At 39.0% G+C, this 20,701-nt stretch overlaps 1 protein-coding gene across 2 annotated transcripts; it reads left to right on the forward strand.

Moving 5' to 3' along the window:
• Window positions 1-6: 6 nt before the first annotated feature.
• ZNF286A (zinc finger protein 286A) lies at window positions 7-19,076 on the forward strand. Of its 2 annotated transcripts, XM_025864373.2 has the most exons (6): window positions 7-80; window positions 1,023-1,111; window positions 4,956-5,070; window positions 6,255-6,347; window positions 14,542-15,796; window positions 16,732-19,076. In XM_025864373.2, the coding sequence occupies exons 1-5, from the start codon at window positions 44-46 to the stop codon at window positions 15,771-15,773; spliced, it is 1,566 nt and encodes a 521-aa protein (XP_025720158.2). In that variant the 5' UTR covers window positions 7-43; the 3' UTR covers window positions 15,774-15,796; window positions 16,732-19,076. The 2 variants fall into 2 exon arrangements, with proteins under 2 accessions (XP_025720158.2, XP_025720157.2); XM_025864372.2 differs by lacking the exon at window positions 16,732-19,076 and having other exon boundaries at window positions 14,542-16,711.
• Window positions 19,077-20,701: the final 1,625 nt, after the last annotated feature.

Here is a 20,701-nt window from a genome sequence, read left to right on the forward strand (position 1 = left end):
GGGCGGAGATCGGAATATTCAGAACCGGGAGCAGGTGGTGATCATGGAGACCGACTTGGCCGACATGCCCGAGAAGAGAGGTAAGAGTTGCTCAAGTGTTGTTGAAGTTGTGTTGTGGAAGGGCGAAATTCTTAGTTGCCTCACAGGAGGTGGCTCTTGGCGGAGAGGGCCGTCCGTCTCCTTTGTCTGGGGGAGCGATGGGCTCTTGGAGGGAGCACGAAGGGCTTGGTGTGGCATCCACCCCCCTCTCCTCTCCAGCTGGGCGTACAATGGACCCTTCAAAGCCACCCCCGGAATCCGAGCGGAAGGTTAGCTTGTAAGGCGTGAGCATGGCCTCGATTACTTTTTCTCACGCCTTCTTCCTCCCAGATGATTATGCCAACCAAGCCTCAGTCATGGGTCTGAGAATTTAGCTTTTTGGTTGGCAAAAATATTTTCCACACCTTTTTTGCCACTTTGCACGATTACCATGTGATTTCAATAAGCAAATCATTTTTTGTGTTTTATAGGAGAAAACGGGCCTAGAAGTCAGTGGCTGGCTTCCAGTTTACTAGAGCAGTCTTTGTTGAAGTTTGGTCTGTAGCCTACATCAGGATTACCTTTCTGAACGCCTGTTAGATTTCTAGATTGCCGCAGACTCAACTAATGATAATTATTTGGAGGTGGGATACAGCAGTCTTCATTTTAAATAAGCCTGCAGGGTGATTTTTGTAAACTCTTGAGCCTGTTTTTCTGATATGAACATTAAGCTCAGGGAGAAAACTGATTTAGTTTTATTTCTAGAACAGAGAGTGCCATCTTTCCAGAATGTGTTAGAATTGTAGCAACTGAGTGAATTTAAGTCCTGAGTAGCAACACTTCTGGACATTTCTCCATGACCTGGGATCCTGGGTTGTTTGGGGCTCCCTTCCCTTACAGTGTTTGTAGGGAGCAGCATGAGTATGGTGGAGGGAATTTTAGACTTGTAAATCTGAGTCACAAGATGGATCTAGGCCCCATCATTACTGCTTTCTTGCCCTTAGCTCGGTCTTCCCAGGATTCTCCCTTTTCCCAAGAGCGGAGCACAGAAGAGGGAGAAGTGCCAGCTCTGCACCTCACAGCCAGATCCCAGGTGAGTGTGAGTCTCTACTGATTATTAAAAATACCCCCTTATTTCTGGGAGTACAGATGCACTCCCTTGTTTCTGAGGTGGAGTTTCTTTGTCCACTAGAGCCCGTATAATGGAGAGCTTGGTTCCAGTTCTAAGGGACTACTTGGGTATCTAATGGACTCAGTAGAAAATGTCTTCTACGTACCCATAGTACCTTCTCCGCCTAGTATTTATCGTCATTCAATAGGCATGTAGAAAGCATTGCCCTTCTTTGAACTTTTATGCTTATTTCTGTGCTTGGATAACATAGGAAACTATTTTAAAAGTAAATTTGGGGGGCGCCTGGGTGGCTCAGTCGTTAAACGTTTGCTTCGGCTCAGGTCATGATCCCGGGGTCCTGGGATCGAGCCCCCCCATCGGGCTCCCTGCTTGGCGGGAAGCCTGCTTCTCCCTCTCCATCTCCCCCTGCTTGTGTTCCCTGTCTTGCTGTGTCTCTGTCAAATAAATAAATAAAATCTTTAAAAAATAAATAAAAAATAAAAGTAACTGTGGCACGTACCTATTAAAATACGTTTGTCTAGGGGAAACAACATACATATGATTGTTAAATAGAAATTTAAGAAAGCATCTTAAATGCTGTAGTGAATTATGAAGACAGGTATTCAAATAGTTCAAGGAAGTGCTAGAAAGGGAAAGCCTGTGGAAGGTTTAATTTAAAGAGTTAGAATCCAGGCCTCCAAGATGATGAACGCTAAAGTATTTTAGAGGTGAAGTGTTATGTCTGCAGCTTACTTTCGGATCCTCCCCTCCCCAAGAGAATATATATCAAGAATTGGTGAATTTGAGTGGTGCTTGTACTATATGGGTGAATAGTGTGTTAGTCTCTCAATTTTTTTGTATATTTGAACATTTTTATGAAAAGAGCTCTCCATGATGTGTGTGGCATACCTCTGCTAGCCTTTCTTTTTGCTGCTATAATCCAGAGTGTAAAAAGTAGACATTGCATATTTAATTTTTTTATTTATTTAAGCAGTCTCCACACCCAACATGGGGCTCGAACTCACGACCCCAAGATCAAGAGTCATATGCTCTTCCAACCAAGCCAGCCAGGAGCCCCTCCTCAGGATCCTTATATACTTGCTTATTTCCATTGGTTTCTCAACTGCCTTACATGAGTATTAAAGACTGTATCAGTCAAGAAGTTTTAAGTTGCAGCTCATGAAAATTCAAACTGGCTTAAGCATAAAGAGTTATTGAGTAACATAACTGAAAAATCCAGGTATGGCTGGAAATAGAACCCAAACGGTAATATGAGCACATATTCTCTCCATTTCATTGAGCTTTTTTTTTCCCCCCTCTCATTGGATTTTGCTCTCAAGCAGGCTTTTTTTCCCTGGTGCCTGTTCCTAACAAATTTAGGCTTACATCTTCACATGTTGAAGACCAGAGAAAAAAAGCATCTTCTATCCTAGTCATTGCATTTCAAGTCCTGGAATTAGCTCTTGAATGGGTATTAGGTACATTCTGGCACCACTATGGGCCACATATAATTGTAATTCTCTAATTAATTGATGAGACCTAGGGAATATACCTGCACACACTCATACAAACACACATCCCACCCATGAGTCATTGTTGGAATTGGTACTACGTGAACTATACTAACAATAGCCAAGCATAGGGGCCAGAGGAGAATCAGGGTGTAGGTACCAGAGGGAGGGTAAATGCTTTATATATTTCAACACTTTGATAATGGATTCAAGACTGTTACAGCTTCAGGGTGGATTAAATCTCTTACGGAAAAAAAAAAACAACGCTCTTTCACATTGCATTAGATTTTGTTTGATACTAACAACTGCCTTCTTACTAGAATTTGCCTGGGCTATTTTTTTTTAATCTTTAACTTACTAGGGTGCCTGGGTGGCTCAGTTGGTTAAGCGACTGCCTTCGGCTCAGGTCATGATCCTGGAGTCCCGGGATCGAGTCCCGCATCGGGCTCCCCGCTCAGCAGGGAGTCTGCTTCTCCCACTGACCCTCTTCCCTCTTGTGCTTTCTATCTCTCATTCTCTCTCTCAAATAAATAAATAAAATCTTAAAAAAAAAAAAATCTTTAACTTACTAGATTTTTTTTTTAAAGATTTTATTTATTTATTTGACACAGAGAGAGACAGCGAGAGAGGGAACACAAGCAGGGGGAGTGGGAGAGGGAGAAGCAGGCTTCCCGCCGAGCAGGGAGCCCGATGCGGGGCTCGATCCCAGGACCCTGGGATCATGACCTGAGCCGAAAGCAGTCGCTCAACCAACTGAGCCACCCAGGCGCCCTAACTTACTAGATTTTTAAAAATATTAAAGTTTTAATTCTTGCTCACTGTAACCAGGTGAACAGCACAGACATATATAAATTTAAAGGTAAAGATAGTATGACCTCCCCAAATTCAGCCCTCCCCCTCTCCCTACTGAGGATAACAGTTTGGTGTATATCTCTTTCCACTTTCTTCTTATCCCCAGCTTTGGGATTTTTGTTTGAGTGTCCTTTCTGTAAACAGGATGTGGTTTTTTTTAAAAACCCATTCTATAAGGTAAATGAACTAATTCATATTAATTACTTTTTTTTTTAAGATTTTATTTGACAGAGAGAGTACAAACGGGGGGAGCAGCAGAGGGAGGGAAAGAAGCAGGCTCCCCACTGAGTAAGGAGCCCGACGCAGGGGCTCAATCCCAGGACCCTGAGATCATGACCTGAGCCAAAGGCAGACGCTTAAGTGACTGAGTCACCCAGGCGCCCCCATATTAACTACTTTTATATTTCAAATTTTTCTTGCCATGTGATTTTTATAATTGTTTATTATGCTTTCTTTATTCTTTTGTATTTCCTGCCTTTTGTGCAATAGTTTGCATTTTTGTTCTGTTTTTTTTTTCTTTTAATGGTTTGGAAATTAATTTCTATCGAGTGTCATTTTGGGTATAGATATGCAGATGATAGGATCAGGGTCATTTTTCCTCATAATATCTACTCAGTGGCTACTTAATGATTTTTGTATTTTATTTTCCAGGGATGATTCTTGGTTTTGTTTTGTCTTGTTTTTATTCTTGTTACTTAAATCTCAGATTATTTCTACTTTGGGAACTTTATTTTGAAATAATTTTAGACTTAAATAAATGATGTAAATAGTAAAAAGACTTTTTATATACTCTCCACTCAGATTCTCCAAAAGTTAACATTTACCTCACTTACTTAAATTTGTAAATTTTGTGTTATATAAACTTGATCCTATGAAATTTACACAGGAACATTTATATCTTGTACCTTCAATTAATTTGTTCCTGTTAGTTTCCAGTTTAATGCTTTTTGCCTTGAATTCCGTGCTTGACTGGATTTGGTGCTCACTGCCATTCTTTTCATTGCATGACTTCTTCACATTTGTAAGTTCTGTATTTCAGTTCATCTTCTGATTGGCTAGATTGATTCTTTACGTTTTTATTGAGGACTCACAAGGAGAATGACTCAGACATGCCTTTTTCCTCGCCTGAATTCTGTTTACTTTGCCAGACTGCATTGTTGGTCCGTTGGTTCATGTTTTAACTCTTTATTCCCCAGAAAAATGATAGTCTCAACGGAGAAACCATAGTCTTCTTTGGGTTCTCATACTGAATCCAGCACAGTGTGCCTGGCACTTGATTGATACCCAGTGACTTTATACATAGAGTATTCCAAATCTGAATACATTAGAATGCTTGTCATTTATCACAGTCATTTCCCGTCCTGTGTATAGCTTATGCATCTATCTAGGGCCAGCAGAAACTGGGGGGTGAAATTGAGTGTGTCAAGTGAGAGATGGTGAACAAAAGTATGTTTATGTCTTAGGCATCAGTGACATTCAAGGACGTGGCCATGGATTTTACCCCAGAGGAGTGGGGGAAGTTGGATCCTGCACAAAGGGAGGTGATGCTGGAGAACTATAGGAACCTGGTCTCGCTTTGTAAGGATGGGTTCTCATCGTGACTCTGGAATCTGCATATGGGGACATCATTACATTATTGAAAGTGAAATAGCTTAACAAAGCCTTCACTTTTGCATTCAGAAATCATAAAGTATTGATCCCTTTGGGCCCAGAGAAAATCTGTTTCTCCCCTAGGTTCTTGGTGAAATGTCTATGCTGGTTTTGTTTGAAAAGTCTTTGGATTCGAATGATAGAAACCTAATTCACACTGGCTTAAAGGGGATAACAAATCTTGATTCAGGGAATCATATGTATTGACAAATTTTCTTAATTTTTTTAAACACGTGGCTTGGCTTTGCCCCATAATAGCTTTATTCTTAGGATCTCCGCATATGGTAAAGATGGACTTTGGCAGCCCTAAGATTACATGATTCTTCCAGTTAGAGAGAGTACTCTCTGGCCAGTGTGGATCTTGTGCTCACCTCTTTGGGGGGGTGTGCACGTGTGCACATATATGTGTTCATATGGGGGTAGAAGAAACTGTTAACTCTTCCCAGTGATATTTATACATGAACATGTATAAATTATATCTGAACCCTTAATTTGTTGCCATTATTTTCCAGTTGAATGCTTTTTGCCTTGAATTAATTTTGTGCTTATGTAATAACTTCCCTGAGAAAGTGGGTTCTGGTTACTGAAGAAGGAAGAAAGGGAAAAACCATTAGAAAGAAGACAAAAACTCTAGTCACCATGGTCACAACTTTTGGGTGCTGCCGCGGAGATCCCACTTTCTCCATTTCTTCCTGAAGCTAAGGACTCACCTGCAGTGTCTCCCTGGAACTTACACAATAGAGAAAGAGAAATTCTCTCTCTCTCTTTTTTTTAAGCTCTATGCCCAATGTGAGGCTTGAACTCACGACCCCGAGATCAGGGGTCACGTGCTCTATGGACTGAACCAGCCAGGCGCCCTAAGAAGTTCTCTTCTTTTTGACAGGCAAAAACATTTGCCTTTTCCAATGCATATAAGCTCCTTACCAGACCCAGACTTGCTGCAAATATTTTAAGCTTCATTCAGAAGCCCATGCTCCCTCATTCCTGACCTGTCTTTGTAGATCAGAGAGTTGGGTCTATGCTATAAAATAGATCTTTGTGCCCATCACAAATAGTTAAGTCCTGTTATTAAGTCCTCTTTCTTTTTGTTCTTTCTTTTTTTAAATGAGCAGGGCTTCCAGTTTCCAAACCTGAGAACTACAATTTGGAGAATGGAAAAGAACCATTGATGCTTGAGAGAAAAGCCCCCAAAAGCAGCTATTCGGGTGAGTCAGACACATGGGAGTCTTCAGAAATAATAGCCCTATGGGACAGTGTAAAGGGGGCGCTTTTCAGTGCTTAGGAAAGAATATTAGAAATGCCTATGTGCATTTATTTTTTTAATTGTCTTATTTTAAGTGATAGAGCATTTTAAATAATATAAAAGTTGGGGGGAAAAAAGTAACAGGTATTCACTGTCAAAATCAAACATACGCTAATATTTTGCTTCTTTTGCCTTTGTTTCTTTCCTCTGTTTTGCAATATAAAATAAAAATATCATAACTGTACAGTTCTGTGAATTTTCACAAACGGATACATTCATGTAACTAGTGCCCAGATCAAGAAGCAACCTTACCAGCCTGGAAGTACTCTTGTCACTTCATTCCTTCCAAGGGTAACCTTATCCTAACTTCTAACGCCATAGATTAGTTTTGGCTGTTCTTGAACTATGTTCCAGCATCTGGCTTTCTTCACTGAACATTACTGTGAGATAACAGCCATGTCATTGCATGTAGTTTTAGTTCATTCTCTTTGTTGTGCAGACTTTTATTATGTCACTATACCAGTTTATCCATTCTCTTGAGATGGGCATTGGGGAGGTTTCCAGTTTGGGGCTATATGAATAGTGCTGCAGTGTATATTCTTTAATATGTCTTCTGGCGAACACAAACAGGCATACCTTGGAGATAGTGTGGGTTTGGTTCCAGACCACCAGAGTAAAAAGCAAGTATTGCAATAAAGGAATTCAAATTAATTTTTTAAATTTCCCATTGCCTGTGAAAATTAGGTTTATATGATGCTATAGCCTATTAAGTGTATAATACCATTAAATTTTTTAAAAAATGTACATACCTTGGGACGCCTGGGTGGCTCAGTCGGTTAAGCGTCTGCCTTCGGCTCAGGTCATGATCCCAGAGTCCTGGGATCAAGTCCCGCATCGGGCTCCCTGCTCGGCGGGAAGCCTGCTTCTCCCTCTGCCTCTGCCTCTCTCTCTCTGTCTCTCATGAATAAATAAACAAAATCTTTAAAATAATAAAAATAAAAATGTACATACCTTAATTAAAAGATTGTTAAAAACCTCTAACTGTCGGGGTGCCTGGGTGGCATAGTCAGTTAAGCATCAGACTCTTGATTTCAGTTGAGGTCATGATCTCAGGGTCATGAGATCGAGCCCCACGTCGGGCTCTGCACTCAATGCAGAGTCTGCTTGAGATTCTCTCCTTCTCCCTGTGCCCCTCCCCTAACTTGTGTTTGTGTCCTCTAAAATAAATAAATAAATAAAATCTTTAAAAAAAACAAAGTTTCTTAAAAAGAAAAAAGAAAGAAAAAAATTTACAGATTTAGTTAAAGTTCTTTTATTTGCTTTCTCCCTAGAAATAACTAGTTAGGGCACATCATTCTAATGTGGGGACATATACATATACACATGTCAAAAAACAATTACATATATATAGTATTATGTTATACTTTTTATTTTGTGATCCAGTTTTTTTTTTAAACTTCACCTTGTGTTTTGATAGTAATCCATGTTAAAACAGATGAATTGCATTTGTTTTGACTCCTGTGGAATAAGTCCATCGTGTGACTAAATTAAATGGTTTGTTTTACCTTTGCCGTTAAAAAGAGTCGCAATGATCATCGTTTTGTTGGCTCTTTGTATTCATCTTGAGAGATGGTTTAGGTGCGTAATCAGAATAACTACTGGATCTTAAAGTATCATCTCATGTTTAGCTTTATTAGGACCTGCCAAGCTCCTTCCACCATCCTGGTAAGCAGTTGATGCTATCAGATTTAGTAATTTGCTGCAGTCTGTTGGGTATGAAATGAAATTTCATGATTTTTAATTTACATTTCTCTGGTTATGAATGAGTTTGAGTACTTCATATGCCTATTAGTTATTCAGGCTTCCTCTTTTGTAAATTACCTGTTCGTAGCCTTTGTCTTGTTTTTTGAAACTGGGCCATTCACATATTTCTCTTGATTTGTTGGATTTCTTTATACATTTTAAATAGTACTGTATGACAGAGGTACCATTACAAATTGGTGAGAAAAAAAATGGTTGTTTTTATCTGTGGCTCATTCTATTTTAAGGTGTCTTATACATACAGAATTTAAAAATTTTAGGGGCGCCTGGGTGGCTCAGTCGGTTAAGCGGCTGCCTTCGGCTCAGGTCATAATCCCAGGGTCCTGGGATTGAGCCCCGCATCAGGCTCCCTGCTCGTCGGGAAGCTTGCTTCTCCCTCTCCCTCTGCCTGCTACTTCCCCTGCTTGTGCTTTCTCTCTCAAATAAATAAATAAAATCTTTAAAAAAAAATGATTTAAAATTTTTAATGTTATCAGATTTCTTTTTTTTTAATGCTTTACCTTTTTTTCTGAATTGTCTTCTTTATTCCAATGTCAGGAAAACAATCTGTACTTTATTCCAAAATGTTCAAGTTTGGGGGTGCCTGGGTGGCTCAGATGGTTGGGCATCTGCCTTCAGCTCAGGTTGTGATCTCCAGGTCCTAGGATCAAGCCCCAGGTTGGGCTCCCGGCTCAGCGGGGAGCCTGCTTCTCCCCCTCTCTCTGCCTCTCCCCTTGCTTGTACTCTCTCTGTCTCTCTCTCAAATGAATAAATAAAATCTTTAAAAAAATAAAATGTTCAAGTTTTGTCTTACAGGTAGGTCCTGTTGGGGCTTTTTTGCATATTGTGTGAATAAGGAACTACTGTTATCTTTTTTCCATGCTTAAAGCTGATAGTCCGGCATCGTTTATTGAAAAATCTGCATTTTGTCACAGATTTGTAACACCAACTCTGGTAAACTCTTGTCCTGTTTACACTTCGGTCTGTTTCTAGACTCTCTGGTTTACTTGTCTATCTGTGCTGCACTAACAGTTGTTTGAATTATTATACTTTGTAGTATGTATATCTCTAAAAGGAAATCTTGCTTTAATATTCTGCTTTTTAAAATCTTGTTCTTTGGAATACTGAGTTTTAAAATCTTCCCCTGTGATTATCGATTATGTCTGTTTCCCCTTGTAGGTCTGTCAGTTTTTGTGACTTGCCTATTCACCACCCTTCTCCCTTTTTATATGGGAGATATTGCCATTTTCCGAATGATCTAGAAGAATCTTCATACATGAGGCATATATTCCTTGTCAGACATTTTTGCTAGTTTTTACTCTTCAGTTTTGCTGTGCTTTTTAGTGTACAAATTTAATGCATTACAATCTTCTAAGTTTTCTGATTTTTGATGACTACTTCAAAAGTTCTCCCTCTAAGATCAAAGAAATACTTGCTTCTGTTCTCTTATATTTGTCCTTTAATTTTTCTTTTAAATCCTTAATCCATTTGGAATCTCTTCTTCTCTGGTCGTATCTTCTAACTTTCTGAACAATTGAATGTTTGAATTGCTCAAGGCTTGGTTTTAATCTCTCATCCCCCTATATACTTGGAATCATAAACTTAAGTGTCTACATGGGACAGCAGGTAACCTATCGGAGTGAAGCAAGCAAGGTAAGTAGGGTGGGACTGATAAACTGGAAGAACACACACCTCAACCAAAAGGAGTGGCCATTCTTCCATTAGCTCTAACTCAAAAGCTGGCAAATTTTTTTATGCAAAGGGCTAGATAGTGAATAATTTATCTTGTAAGACATATGGCCTCTGTTGCAACTCCTCAGTCTGCCATGGTAGTATGGAAAGCAGTCTTAGTTCATAAATGAATGGGTATGGTTGTGTTCCAATAAAACTTTATCTAGAAAAATAGCAGCAAGCTATAATTGCCAGTCTTTGCTCCAGTTGGTTATTGTCATGCAGTATGCTTCTAGTTTTTTCCAAGAGAAACCCAAAATTTGAATTTCTATGTGAAATCTCTCCATTATTAAATGTTGTCACCAATCTCAAAAATTTCTATAAATAGTGTGGGCCAAACAAAACATGTCTGAGTGTCAGATTTGTCCCACTGGTCACCTGTTTGCAGCCTCTGTTTTCTCCCACAACCAAATTATCAGCTCTATCTAGATGAATCCCAAATTTGTATTTCCAGCCTAGATATCTCCTCTGGCCCCCTGTTCTAAACATTTGTGTAACTATTTGATGTCTCCATGGCTTATGTTAAAGATGCCTCAATAGAGCATGTTTAAAACATTGTTTGGGGGCATCTGGGTGGCTCTTGGTTAAGTCTGTGACTCTTGATTTCTGCATAGGTCATGATCTCACAGTTGTGTAATCCAGCCCAGCGTGGATTCTTCATCTCTCTGCCTCCTGCCACTCATGTGTGCTCTCTTTTAAATAAATACATAAATAAATAAAAATTAACTAACTAAATAAATAAATGAGGGCCTGATATAGGCCCAAATTCTCCATCCTCCCAGTAGGATCCTTTTCCAGTTATTGTCTTAATGACACTCTGTCTTACCAAATTGCAGAAGTCAGAAATCTATGAACAGTTTTTACACTTTCCTCTCTTTCTTAATCCAGTTCAGCTTTGCATTTATCCAGTCATACTGTAAATATTTTTTTTCATTGTTAGCATCCCTCCATCTCTCTCTTGTTTGCCTGGACCACTGTGATAATCTTGATTCTACCTTTGTCCCCATAGATTTACACCAGTCTTTTATATCACAGTGAGAGTGATGGTTTCAAAATACAAATCTGATGGTGTCATCCTTTTGCTTAAAACATTCCAGTGTCTTCCCATTGCTCTTAGGATAACAACCAAAACCCTTGAGGCCTACACAGTCTTAAAAAATCTGGCTTTTACTCATTATTCCAACCTAATCTCACACCTCCTCTCCCTGTTTTTGTACTCTAGCATAGCGGTTCTTAAGTACTTTGGCATCACACGTTTAAAATTACTGAGGACCCTAAAGAGGTTTTTTTTATATACTTATATTTTATGTTTTGGTTATATTTACCAATACTTACTGTATTAGAAATGAAAAATTTTAAAAAGTTTAAACTGTGAAATCATTTAAAATAATAAAACCCATTTCATGTTAACACAAATAATACAATTTTTATAAAAACACCTATATGCTGCAAAAAAAATTCATTGGCAAGAATGCATTGTTATACATTTCTGCAAATCTATATTCTCACTCCTGCTTCTGAATGCAGTTTGCTGTGACATGTTTTGGTTGACTTGTATGAAGGAAATCCAGCCTCACACCAATATATAGTTGGAAAAGGGAGAAATATTTCATAGCTTTTTCAGATAAGTGTGGCTATTGTGATATTACACCAAAACTGGGCGAGTGTTAAATTCTTTTTTTTTTTTTAATATTTATTTGAGAGAGTGTGCACTTGCATGCCTATGAGCAGGGAGAGGGGCAGAGGGAGAGAATCCTCAAGAAGACTCCCCACTGAGTGTGGAGCCCAACGCGGGGCTCGATCCCAGGACCCTGAGATCATGACCTGAGCCAGAATCAAGAGTTGGACGCTTAACTGACTGAGCCACCCAGGTGCCCTTGGGCAAGTGTTACTTTCTTAAAGATCAGCTATAATGTGGCATCTGGAACCAGATCCATGAATTTTTCATACTCTTGTTAAAATCTACTGATCTTCTGGAAAATACTGGTTCACTGAGTTATGCAGATCTCCTAAGTATTGACACATTCGATTAGATAGTGTTTTTTAAATCACAACTTTTAATATCACCACTGACCTTATCAGAAAAGTCTTTAAGGATTAAGAAGCTACCAAGCTCTCCAGAGCAGATACAAGTTTTCCAAAATTCTTCTTTCTGCCCAAAAGCTGAAATTTCATTGAATACTGTTGTTTTCCTTGAATTGACAAGCTCACTTTGTTCATTTTTGAGAAAATGTCAAATACTCAACTTGGTTAACATATTTTTTCTGTCAGTCATTCTTCCAAGTAAAAACTGTGGTCCATGAAGAAAGTGGCTAGTTGAGCTCACAGGTCAAATGATCCCACAAGTGGTTTTCTTCAAGACAACCAGCATACTTTGATATGAACAGAATTGCTTTATGAATATTTTCTATTTCATCAATTCCAAATTTTAAGAGGACATATACTCAAGGCTTGAAATTTAATAAAATCAATAATGTTTACTGTTTCCTGAGACATTTTTAAGTGAAACTGGCTCCTTTTTTTCTTAACTGAGAGTACATGGCAGGGAAGAATAACAGGTGCTGGTAAGTTTGTTGTCATTGTCCTAATTTGTGCTAAGTCATAAGTAGTTTTACCATGATTACTTTTGTAACAGTGCCAGTGACAAGACATTGAAAGAGGCAAATAACATCTAAACATCATATTGAAAATAGTTTTGAACTTCTGGCTTCCTGGGGGTTTATGGACCATACTTTTAAGATTTCTACCTACGTCCCTATACCAGCCTTATTACATCAGACTATTAGCACTTACGCTGTGTCAGAATTTTTAGTGGTTTACACTCCTTTAATGCTTATTAAGGTAGGTATTGTCATTATTTCTCATGAAGTAGGTACTGTTACTGCCCATCTTACACATAAAGAAACTGAAATAGATTAAATAATTTGCCCCAGGTCACACAGTTTGTAAGCAGCAGAACTGGGATTATCTTCATGCATTCGGATTCCAGAGTCCATGCTCTCAACCACTGCTTTCCTTGTATGTTCCTCTCACCTTGGCGTTTTGGTTCATATCATTCCCTCTCCCTGGAATGCTCACCTCTGTGCTTTTGTACCGATTATCTGCAACACTCACCTGAACTCCAACCCCACTTTCATTTCAGCTAAGTGATTTACTTCCTCAGAGAAGTCTTCCCTCATCTCCCTAGATTTCCCCTCTTATATTTTTCCAGAGGGTCATTTGCCTTTTATTCCTCAATACTTTGCCTTAATTATGACAGGTGCGTTTTTATATGCATTTGTGAATGTTAGACTAAATTCTCTCCCCTCGTGTGCATGTGTCTTTCCCTAGTGCCTAGCACAGAGCCTAGCGTATGGTAGATATTCAGTGGATAACTGTTGAATAAATGGATAGAAGAGTAGCTTGGTGAAGGAATAGAATTCATTTGGCTGTATAGAATGAGGGACAGATCTAACTTAATTTTCTTCTAAATGTGTAATCAGTTGTCATAGCACCATTTGTTGGAAAACAAAATCTCTTTTGTTGACTGACTGAAATATCACCTTTGTATTGTTTTTAATTGTATATGCTCGACTATTTCTGAAGTTGCTCTTCTGTTTCATTGATCTGTCTATTCCTTTGACCCACCACATTCTTTAAATTATTTTAGCTTTATAAAGGAGTTTTATATTAGATATAAAAATTCTAAGATAGTAGATATATTTAGAGAGGTCTAGCTTCCATCCCTGCTCTCTCTATTCTGATATTTTCCCTATAGGCAACCATTTTCATTACTATTTCATTTGTCTGTCCTTGGTTTTTGAAAATATAACCAAATATGGACATATATTTGTATCTCACCCCCCCATTTTTTCTACATAAAGAGTAGCAAACCATACACACTCACTTTCAGCTTGCTCATTTTTTTTTAAATTATTTTATAATGTATCCTGGCGATAACTTCATATCTATATATGGAGATCTTTCTGATGTTTTAAAAAGTTGCATTTTATGTCTGCATCATAGTGTATTTAATCAGCTCTCTAAAATCGATATTGAGATGTTACCAGTCTTTTGCTATCTCAGTGTTACAATGAGTAGCCTTGTGTCCATATAATATCATATATTTGCCATTATATCTTTGGGAGATCATAGGAGATTTTTGATCAAAGATGTATTATAAAAACATTGTTAGGGAAGATTAAACTGAAAATGGAATACATATTTGGACATGAGTAGGACTGGATGGCTGGAAACCTAGAAGTCATAATGTCCTATACACTAAAGTGATAACTATATTTATTACAGCAGTAGGTATTCAATAAGAATTTGTTTCTTCCCTCTTGTGATCTAGTGTGCTCTTTTCCTGCTCATCCAGTGATATATTGCTTCATCTGCATCTCTCCTTCTCCTGTATTTCTGGTCATCTTTTACCCCCTTTTGACTATCCTGGATAAGGTCTTCTCATTTTCTCCACATATACTGTACATTTCTTTCCTTCCATTTGCTTCTCTTCACAAGTCATCTTAAAAAGTCAGACCCACATACTCCTCGGAAGCATGTTTTTCATCTTTAATAGCTGTTACAGAACTGTCTTTTGTTGAGCAGTGAAAACAAAGGAAATTTCCATTTCCAATTTCTTTCAGACCTGGAGACTAAACCTGAGGGCAAAGATTCAACTTCAGTGCAAGATATTTCCAAAGAAGAATCATGTCAGACTGTAATAATAGACAGACTGACAAGGAATAGTGTCTATGACTCCAACTTGGAAACAACTCTTGAATGTGAAAATTGGTTAGAGAATCAGCAAGGAAATCAGGAGAGACACTTGAGAGAAATGTTCACCCACGTGAATTCACTCCCTGAAGAAAGAGCTCATGAACATGATGTATACTGGAAAAACTTGAGTCAGAAGTCTGTTCTTCTCACTCAAGACAGAGCTCCCAAAGGATCCTATGCCTTCCATACACTTGAAAAAAGGTTGAAACAGAAATCAAACTTAATGAAAAAGCAAAGAACCTGTAAAGAAAAAAAGCCTCATAAATGCAACGATTGCGGTGAACTCTTCACGTACCATTCAGTGCTTATTCGACACCAGAGGGTGCATACTGGAGAGAAGCCCTATAGCTGCAGTGAATGTGGGAAATCTTTTAGCCACAGAGCTAATTTAACTAAACATCAGAGAACTCATACTAGAATTCTCTTTGAATGCAGTGAATGCAAGAAAGCCTTCACAGAAAGCTCATCCCTTGCGATACATCAGCGAATTCACATTGGAGAGAGACCATATGAATGCAGTGAATGTGGAAAAGGTTTTAATCGAAGTACACATCTTGTGCAGCATCAGTTGATTCATACTGGAGTGAAGCCTTATGAATGTAATGAATGTGATAAAGCTTTCATTCATTCATCAGCTCTCATTAAACATCAACGAACTCATACTGGAGAGAAACCCTATAAATGTCAGGAATGCGGGAAAGCCTTCAGCCATTGCTCATCCCTTACTAAACATCAGAGAGTTCATACTGGAGAAAAACCATATGAATGTAGCGAATGTGGAAAAACCTTTAGTCAGAGCACACATCTTGTTCAGCATCAGAGAATTCATACTGGAGAGAAACCCTACGAGTGTAACGAATGTGGGAAAACCTTCAGCCGGAGCTCAAATTTTGCTAAACATCAAAGAATTCATATTGGAAAGAAACCATACAAATGTAATGAATGTGGGAAAGCCTTTATTCATTCATCAGCTCTTATTCAACACCAGAGAACTCATACTGGGGAGAAGCCCTACAGATGTGATGAATGTGGGAAAAGCTTTAAGTGCAGTTCATCCCTCATCAGACATCAAAGAATTCATACTGAAGAGCAACTCTGAAAAATTACTGAATGTGAAGAAATGTAAGTTGGCTTTATCACTGTGTTAAAATACCTGAGTGTTTAGGTGGAACACCCATAAAATGCTGCTTGAGGACCAATTCTTTATGCGTCTACTTTTACTTGCATAACACGTAGTTTTGAGCCATAGACACAATGTTCCTTATATCCATTGATTTGATCATTACGAAAGCTTCTGGCCAGGGATCTCAAATTTTGATCTCCATCCCCCACCACCACTACCAAATAACCCTTTCATGGAAATTCAAGAAATCCTTGGGAGTGGATAGCAATCTGATCCTTGTGAAGTCTGGTTCCTCCCTCTCTTTGTCACATGAAAGCCTTGTTACAGCATCTCACTCGGTAAGGAAATTCTTATTTGTAAACGTAGGTAGAGGACTCCTATCTCTATCATCAGGAAAACACAGAGTTGTTCCTCTTTGGATCCGAAGTAGAGCTCCAGATGTACAGCTACTGTCATTTCTCCAGGAAGGGTTAATTCTTTTACATTAGCTGTAAAATGTTAAGGTTAAGCATTGAAATATGCTCTGGATTCCCTCCCTCCCCCAAAGGCTACTGTCTAATTTGATGAACATAAATAGACTGTATTGCAGGTTCTAAGTTGTGTTCACTTGGATTCTGCTGGTCATAAGTTTAGATCATTGTTATCCCTCTACTGTGTAGATTTTCATTTTCTACTTCTTTGGAATTTCCCTGAAGTTAAGAATGGGTCAAAATCTTAACTGCAGTTTTCAATCAAATGCCTCTTTTCTTATCCTTGGCATTGAATGAGTCTTTGGTTTTTCTATAATCAAAGTATTAGGGATATTTCATTTCCAACTCGTTCACTTACAGTTATTCTGCTTTCTGTAAACCATGCTTTGTCACTTTGAGAAAAAGCCCCTAGGATGTTGAGGGTCTGAAAAGTTTTGATGAATTCAATATGTTATTATATTTAGGGTCCTAGTCAAGAAGGAGAACTGAAGCAACTCTGGGACACGAGAACACACCTTCCTGTCAAATATGGAAAATAGTTCACAGGACAGTAACTCACTGGAGGATAACCGCTTCCCTCTATGAAGAAGAGGTTGCCGTTTCTCTGGCTTTCATGTCTACCCACATTTTTTGTTGTTATTGTTCTCCCTATATGTTTATTGGGCTATATCCCAGAGCCCTAAAAAAGGTAGAAAAGGCATGAAACCACATGGTAAATTACATGGGTGACCAAAAACCAGGGGTGAGATTGGAAACACAGGAAGCAAAAGTTCAAATAAATATTTAGCAAAACAGTATACGAATGTCAGTTTTTATTGTTACTTTATGAAAAGAAGAGTATTGAAAAGATAGAAGGGAAATAGTTACAGGTTTCTTCTTTCTCTTCTCCTAAATTCTATCCTTTATGAACATTCAACAACCAGTCCATGCTCTTGCCTTCTCCACATTATCTCTGTTATTTCTTAAAATTCCTTCTCCGTAAACCTTAGTTGTATTATTGAGGAGAAGTAGAGGAAGAGAGTTTAGAGCAAGATCATTAAGGATGAATGGGTTAAATCCAGCCGTGATGGAAATTAAAACAATAGGAAATGGGGCTGAAAGGACTGGGGAGAGGTTTTGGAAAGAACAAAAAACATGTCGGGGGGGTGGAGGTGGGTGGGAAGGCTCAGGGACTGAGGTCAGGGTAGGACGCTGATACAGGAACAAGGTAAAAGGAAAGGTGCTCGCTCAGCTCTCTTCACCTTAATACTCAGTATTCATGTTCAAAAGTAGGAACTGACAGACTATGACCTGGACCCACGACCAAGTCCGGCCTTCTGCCTTTATCTCTAAATGACGTTTAGTTGGATCTTGACCACACTCGTCCATTTACGTTTATTTGTGCTACAACGTCAGAGTCGAGTAGTTGCAGCAGACATTATGTCCCCCAAAGCCTAAAATACTTGATATTTCTCTATGTGCCAAATGCTTTTGAGTGAAGAAAAATTCATCATTTGGGGGCCAAAATTTGACTCACAAAATAAGATCACTTGGACTTAGCTGAGTTTGAATTCTACCACCTCCAATTAGCATTTATTTGATCTTACTACTTGCTGGCTCTAAGTGTCAGGGTCTTCATCTGTAAGATGGAAATAAATCATCCCTCTCTTGTAAGGTTGTGAGGATTAAATAAGACAAAGCATGTCAAAGACCTCACAATAAATAACAGCTAGTCTCTATATGTATATGTTTGTAAATATATACATATATATGTATTTTAATGAAACATCAGTCCATTTGGGCTGCTACAACGAAATAACTCACCACAGACTGAGTGGCTTTATAAACATTCTCACAGTTCTGGAGACTGAGGAGTCCCAAGAACAAGGCACCACCAGGTTCAGTGTGTGGTGAGGGCCTGTTTTCTGGTTCAGGAACCACCATCTTTTTGTTAGGTCTTCACATGGTAAAAGGGTAAGGGGGCTCTGGAACCTCTTTTACAAGGGAAACTAATCCTTTTCCTGAGAATTCTGCCCTCATGACCTATTCACCTTCCAAAGGCCCCACCTCCTAGTACCATCACACTGGGGATTAGGTTTCAAGATAAATTTGGGGAGGTACAAACTCAACCTGCAATAAGTGACTAAGCATCAATCAGGTAGAAATTAAGAATGAATGTGTCGGAAACCTGGGTGGCTCAGTCGTTAAGCATCTGCCTTCAGCTCAGGTCATGATCCCAGGGTCCTGGGATCGAGTCCCACATTGGGCTCCCTGCTCAGCGGGAAGCCTGCTTCTCCCTCTCCCACTCCCTCTGCTTGTGTTCCCTCTCTAGCTATCTCTCTCTCTCTCTCTGTGTCAAATGAATAAATAAAATCTTAAAAAAAGAATGTGTCTTCCGCACCTTTTGTTTACCAATTAAGAACTGTCACCATCCTACTGTCGAGCGTATCATAGAGAAGGGGCTTCTCTTTCTGCTCTTGCTTCCATCTGGTGCTGCTCCCTACACAGCTTCCTTGAGACCCTGGGAAATCAGCTTTTTTTCCCCCAAGTTCCCTTAACCAGGAACTTTCTGATAGTTTCAGAGACTCAAGTTTGTAATTTAATTGCAGTTTAAATAGCGTTAAGAGACTTGCTCTGAGTTAGTTTTACTGGGAACCCTGGCCCTTGACATTTCAATATTTGTTCTGTTTATGTTTGATGTTCAATGTGACTATTTGTACTCCGACATGAATTTTGGAAGTTTTAATGTTCTGCTTTTCAAATGTTTTTGGTTACCTATAAACTAAATTTGACTGCTCTTATTGGTCCACTGTCAATAAAGATGTTTATATTTTTGTTGTCAGAAAATTTTGTAAATCACTTCTAAAGTTTCCTAATTTAAGCATGGTTTAAGAGGCAAAGATAGAAAACCAGTAACATTTCTAATTGTCTCATCTGGGCTTCACAACTTCTGAAGACATGGGTTGGGGAATGCCCTACATAGCCCATGTCTCTGCGAGAGGTTGAAGAGTAGAGGAAGGTTGTTTCTACCAAATGGTGTTGAATCCTCAGGCCAAGTGCAGGTGCCACTCATTTAAGAGGGGGTAATGGGGAAAAAGACACCACTCATTTATCAGGGGTAACTGTAAAAAGTACCGTTAAAACTAAACAAGATCAGGTAGACTGATTTAGTGTAAATTTTAAATTACATCTGGCTTTTGGGAGGACAGTGTTACATAACCCAAAGTATTAAAGCAATAGTACTGTATAAGAACACCAAACAGTATTCAAATTAGTCAGCAACTGACTAGTTCAATTGTCTATCAAAAGTTTCTAATAACTGGGCGCCTGGGTGGCTCAGTTGGTTAAGCAACTGCCTTCAACTCGGGTCATGATCCTGGAGTGCCAGGATCGAGTCCCACATCGGGCTCCCTGCTCGGCAGGGAGTCTGCTTCTCCCTCTGACCCTCTTCCCTCTCGTGCTATCTCTCATTCTCTCTCTCTCTCAAATAAATAAAATCTTTTTTAAAAAAGTTTCAAATAACTATTTTCCTAGATTAGTTTTCACTTTTTATTTTTTTTAAAGATTTTATTTATTTGACAGAGAGACAGGAGGAGGGAACACAAGCAGGGCGAGTGGGAGAGGGAGAAGCAGGCTTCCCACAGAGCAGGGAGCCCGATGTGGGGCTCGATCCCAGGACCCTGGGATCATGACCTGAGCCTAAGGCAGACGCTTAACGACTGAGCTACCCAGGTGCCTCATGAGTTTTAACTTTTTAATGTCACAACAGGACTCAAGTTGGAAGGTCTTCGTCCCTGCTTTCTCCCTTTTCCTTACCTATCTTTTTAGGTCCCAGTGGGGCAATCTTGGATCCAGAACCACATGAGCTGTCCCTCACCATAGGTTTTAGTGGCAAAAGGGAAGGGTGTGCCCCTGTAGTAATACATATAACATGACATCTACAGATTACCTTGTAGTTCCAGTTGATGCACTTAAAAAATCAGATGTTTTCATTGAATTGTTCTTTAAATTTTTTAACCCCTGTTAGTCCATAAACCAGATAATCTGCTCTTAGATTGAGTTGACTCTACATAAAATGTGCATACTTCACTCTCCTCCCCACTCCCAATTCACCCATAAACATTACTATGGTGTCAGAAAAGTTCATGTGTCTGAGGAATCGGGAGTGAAACTAGAGACTCAGGCATTCCTTGATCAAGGACTATTTACCTCCATCTCTGCTCTGTTTTTTTCTGTATGGGCTATATTCTCATCAGTCTTTTCTAGTGATGACAAATACATCTACTGGCAGTTCCAAGTTAGTATGGCTCTAAGCATTTACAATCCCAAGGAGAATACTTCTTTCTAAGTAGCTCCAGCAAAATCCCCAAGGCTATTTCTCAGCTTTGCTGGAGATCATGCTGATTTTTTTAAATAATTTTTTATTGTTATGTTAATCACCATACATTACATCAT

The sequence above is a fragment of the Callorhinus ursinus genome, unplaced genomic scaffold, assembly GCF_003265705.2.
Source record: "Callorhinus ursinus isolate GAN/ISIS: 27379988/994484 unplaced genomic scaffold, GSC_fseal_2.0 scaffold43, whole genome shotgun sequence".
NCBI classification, from domain to species: domain Eukaryota; kingdom Metazoa; phylum Chordata; class Mammalia; order Carnivora; family Otariidae; genus Callorhinus; species Callorhinus ursinus.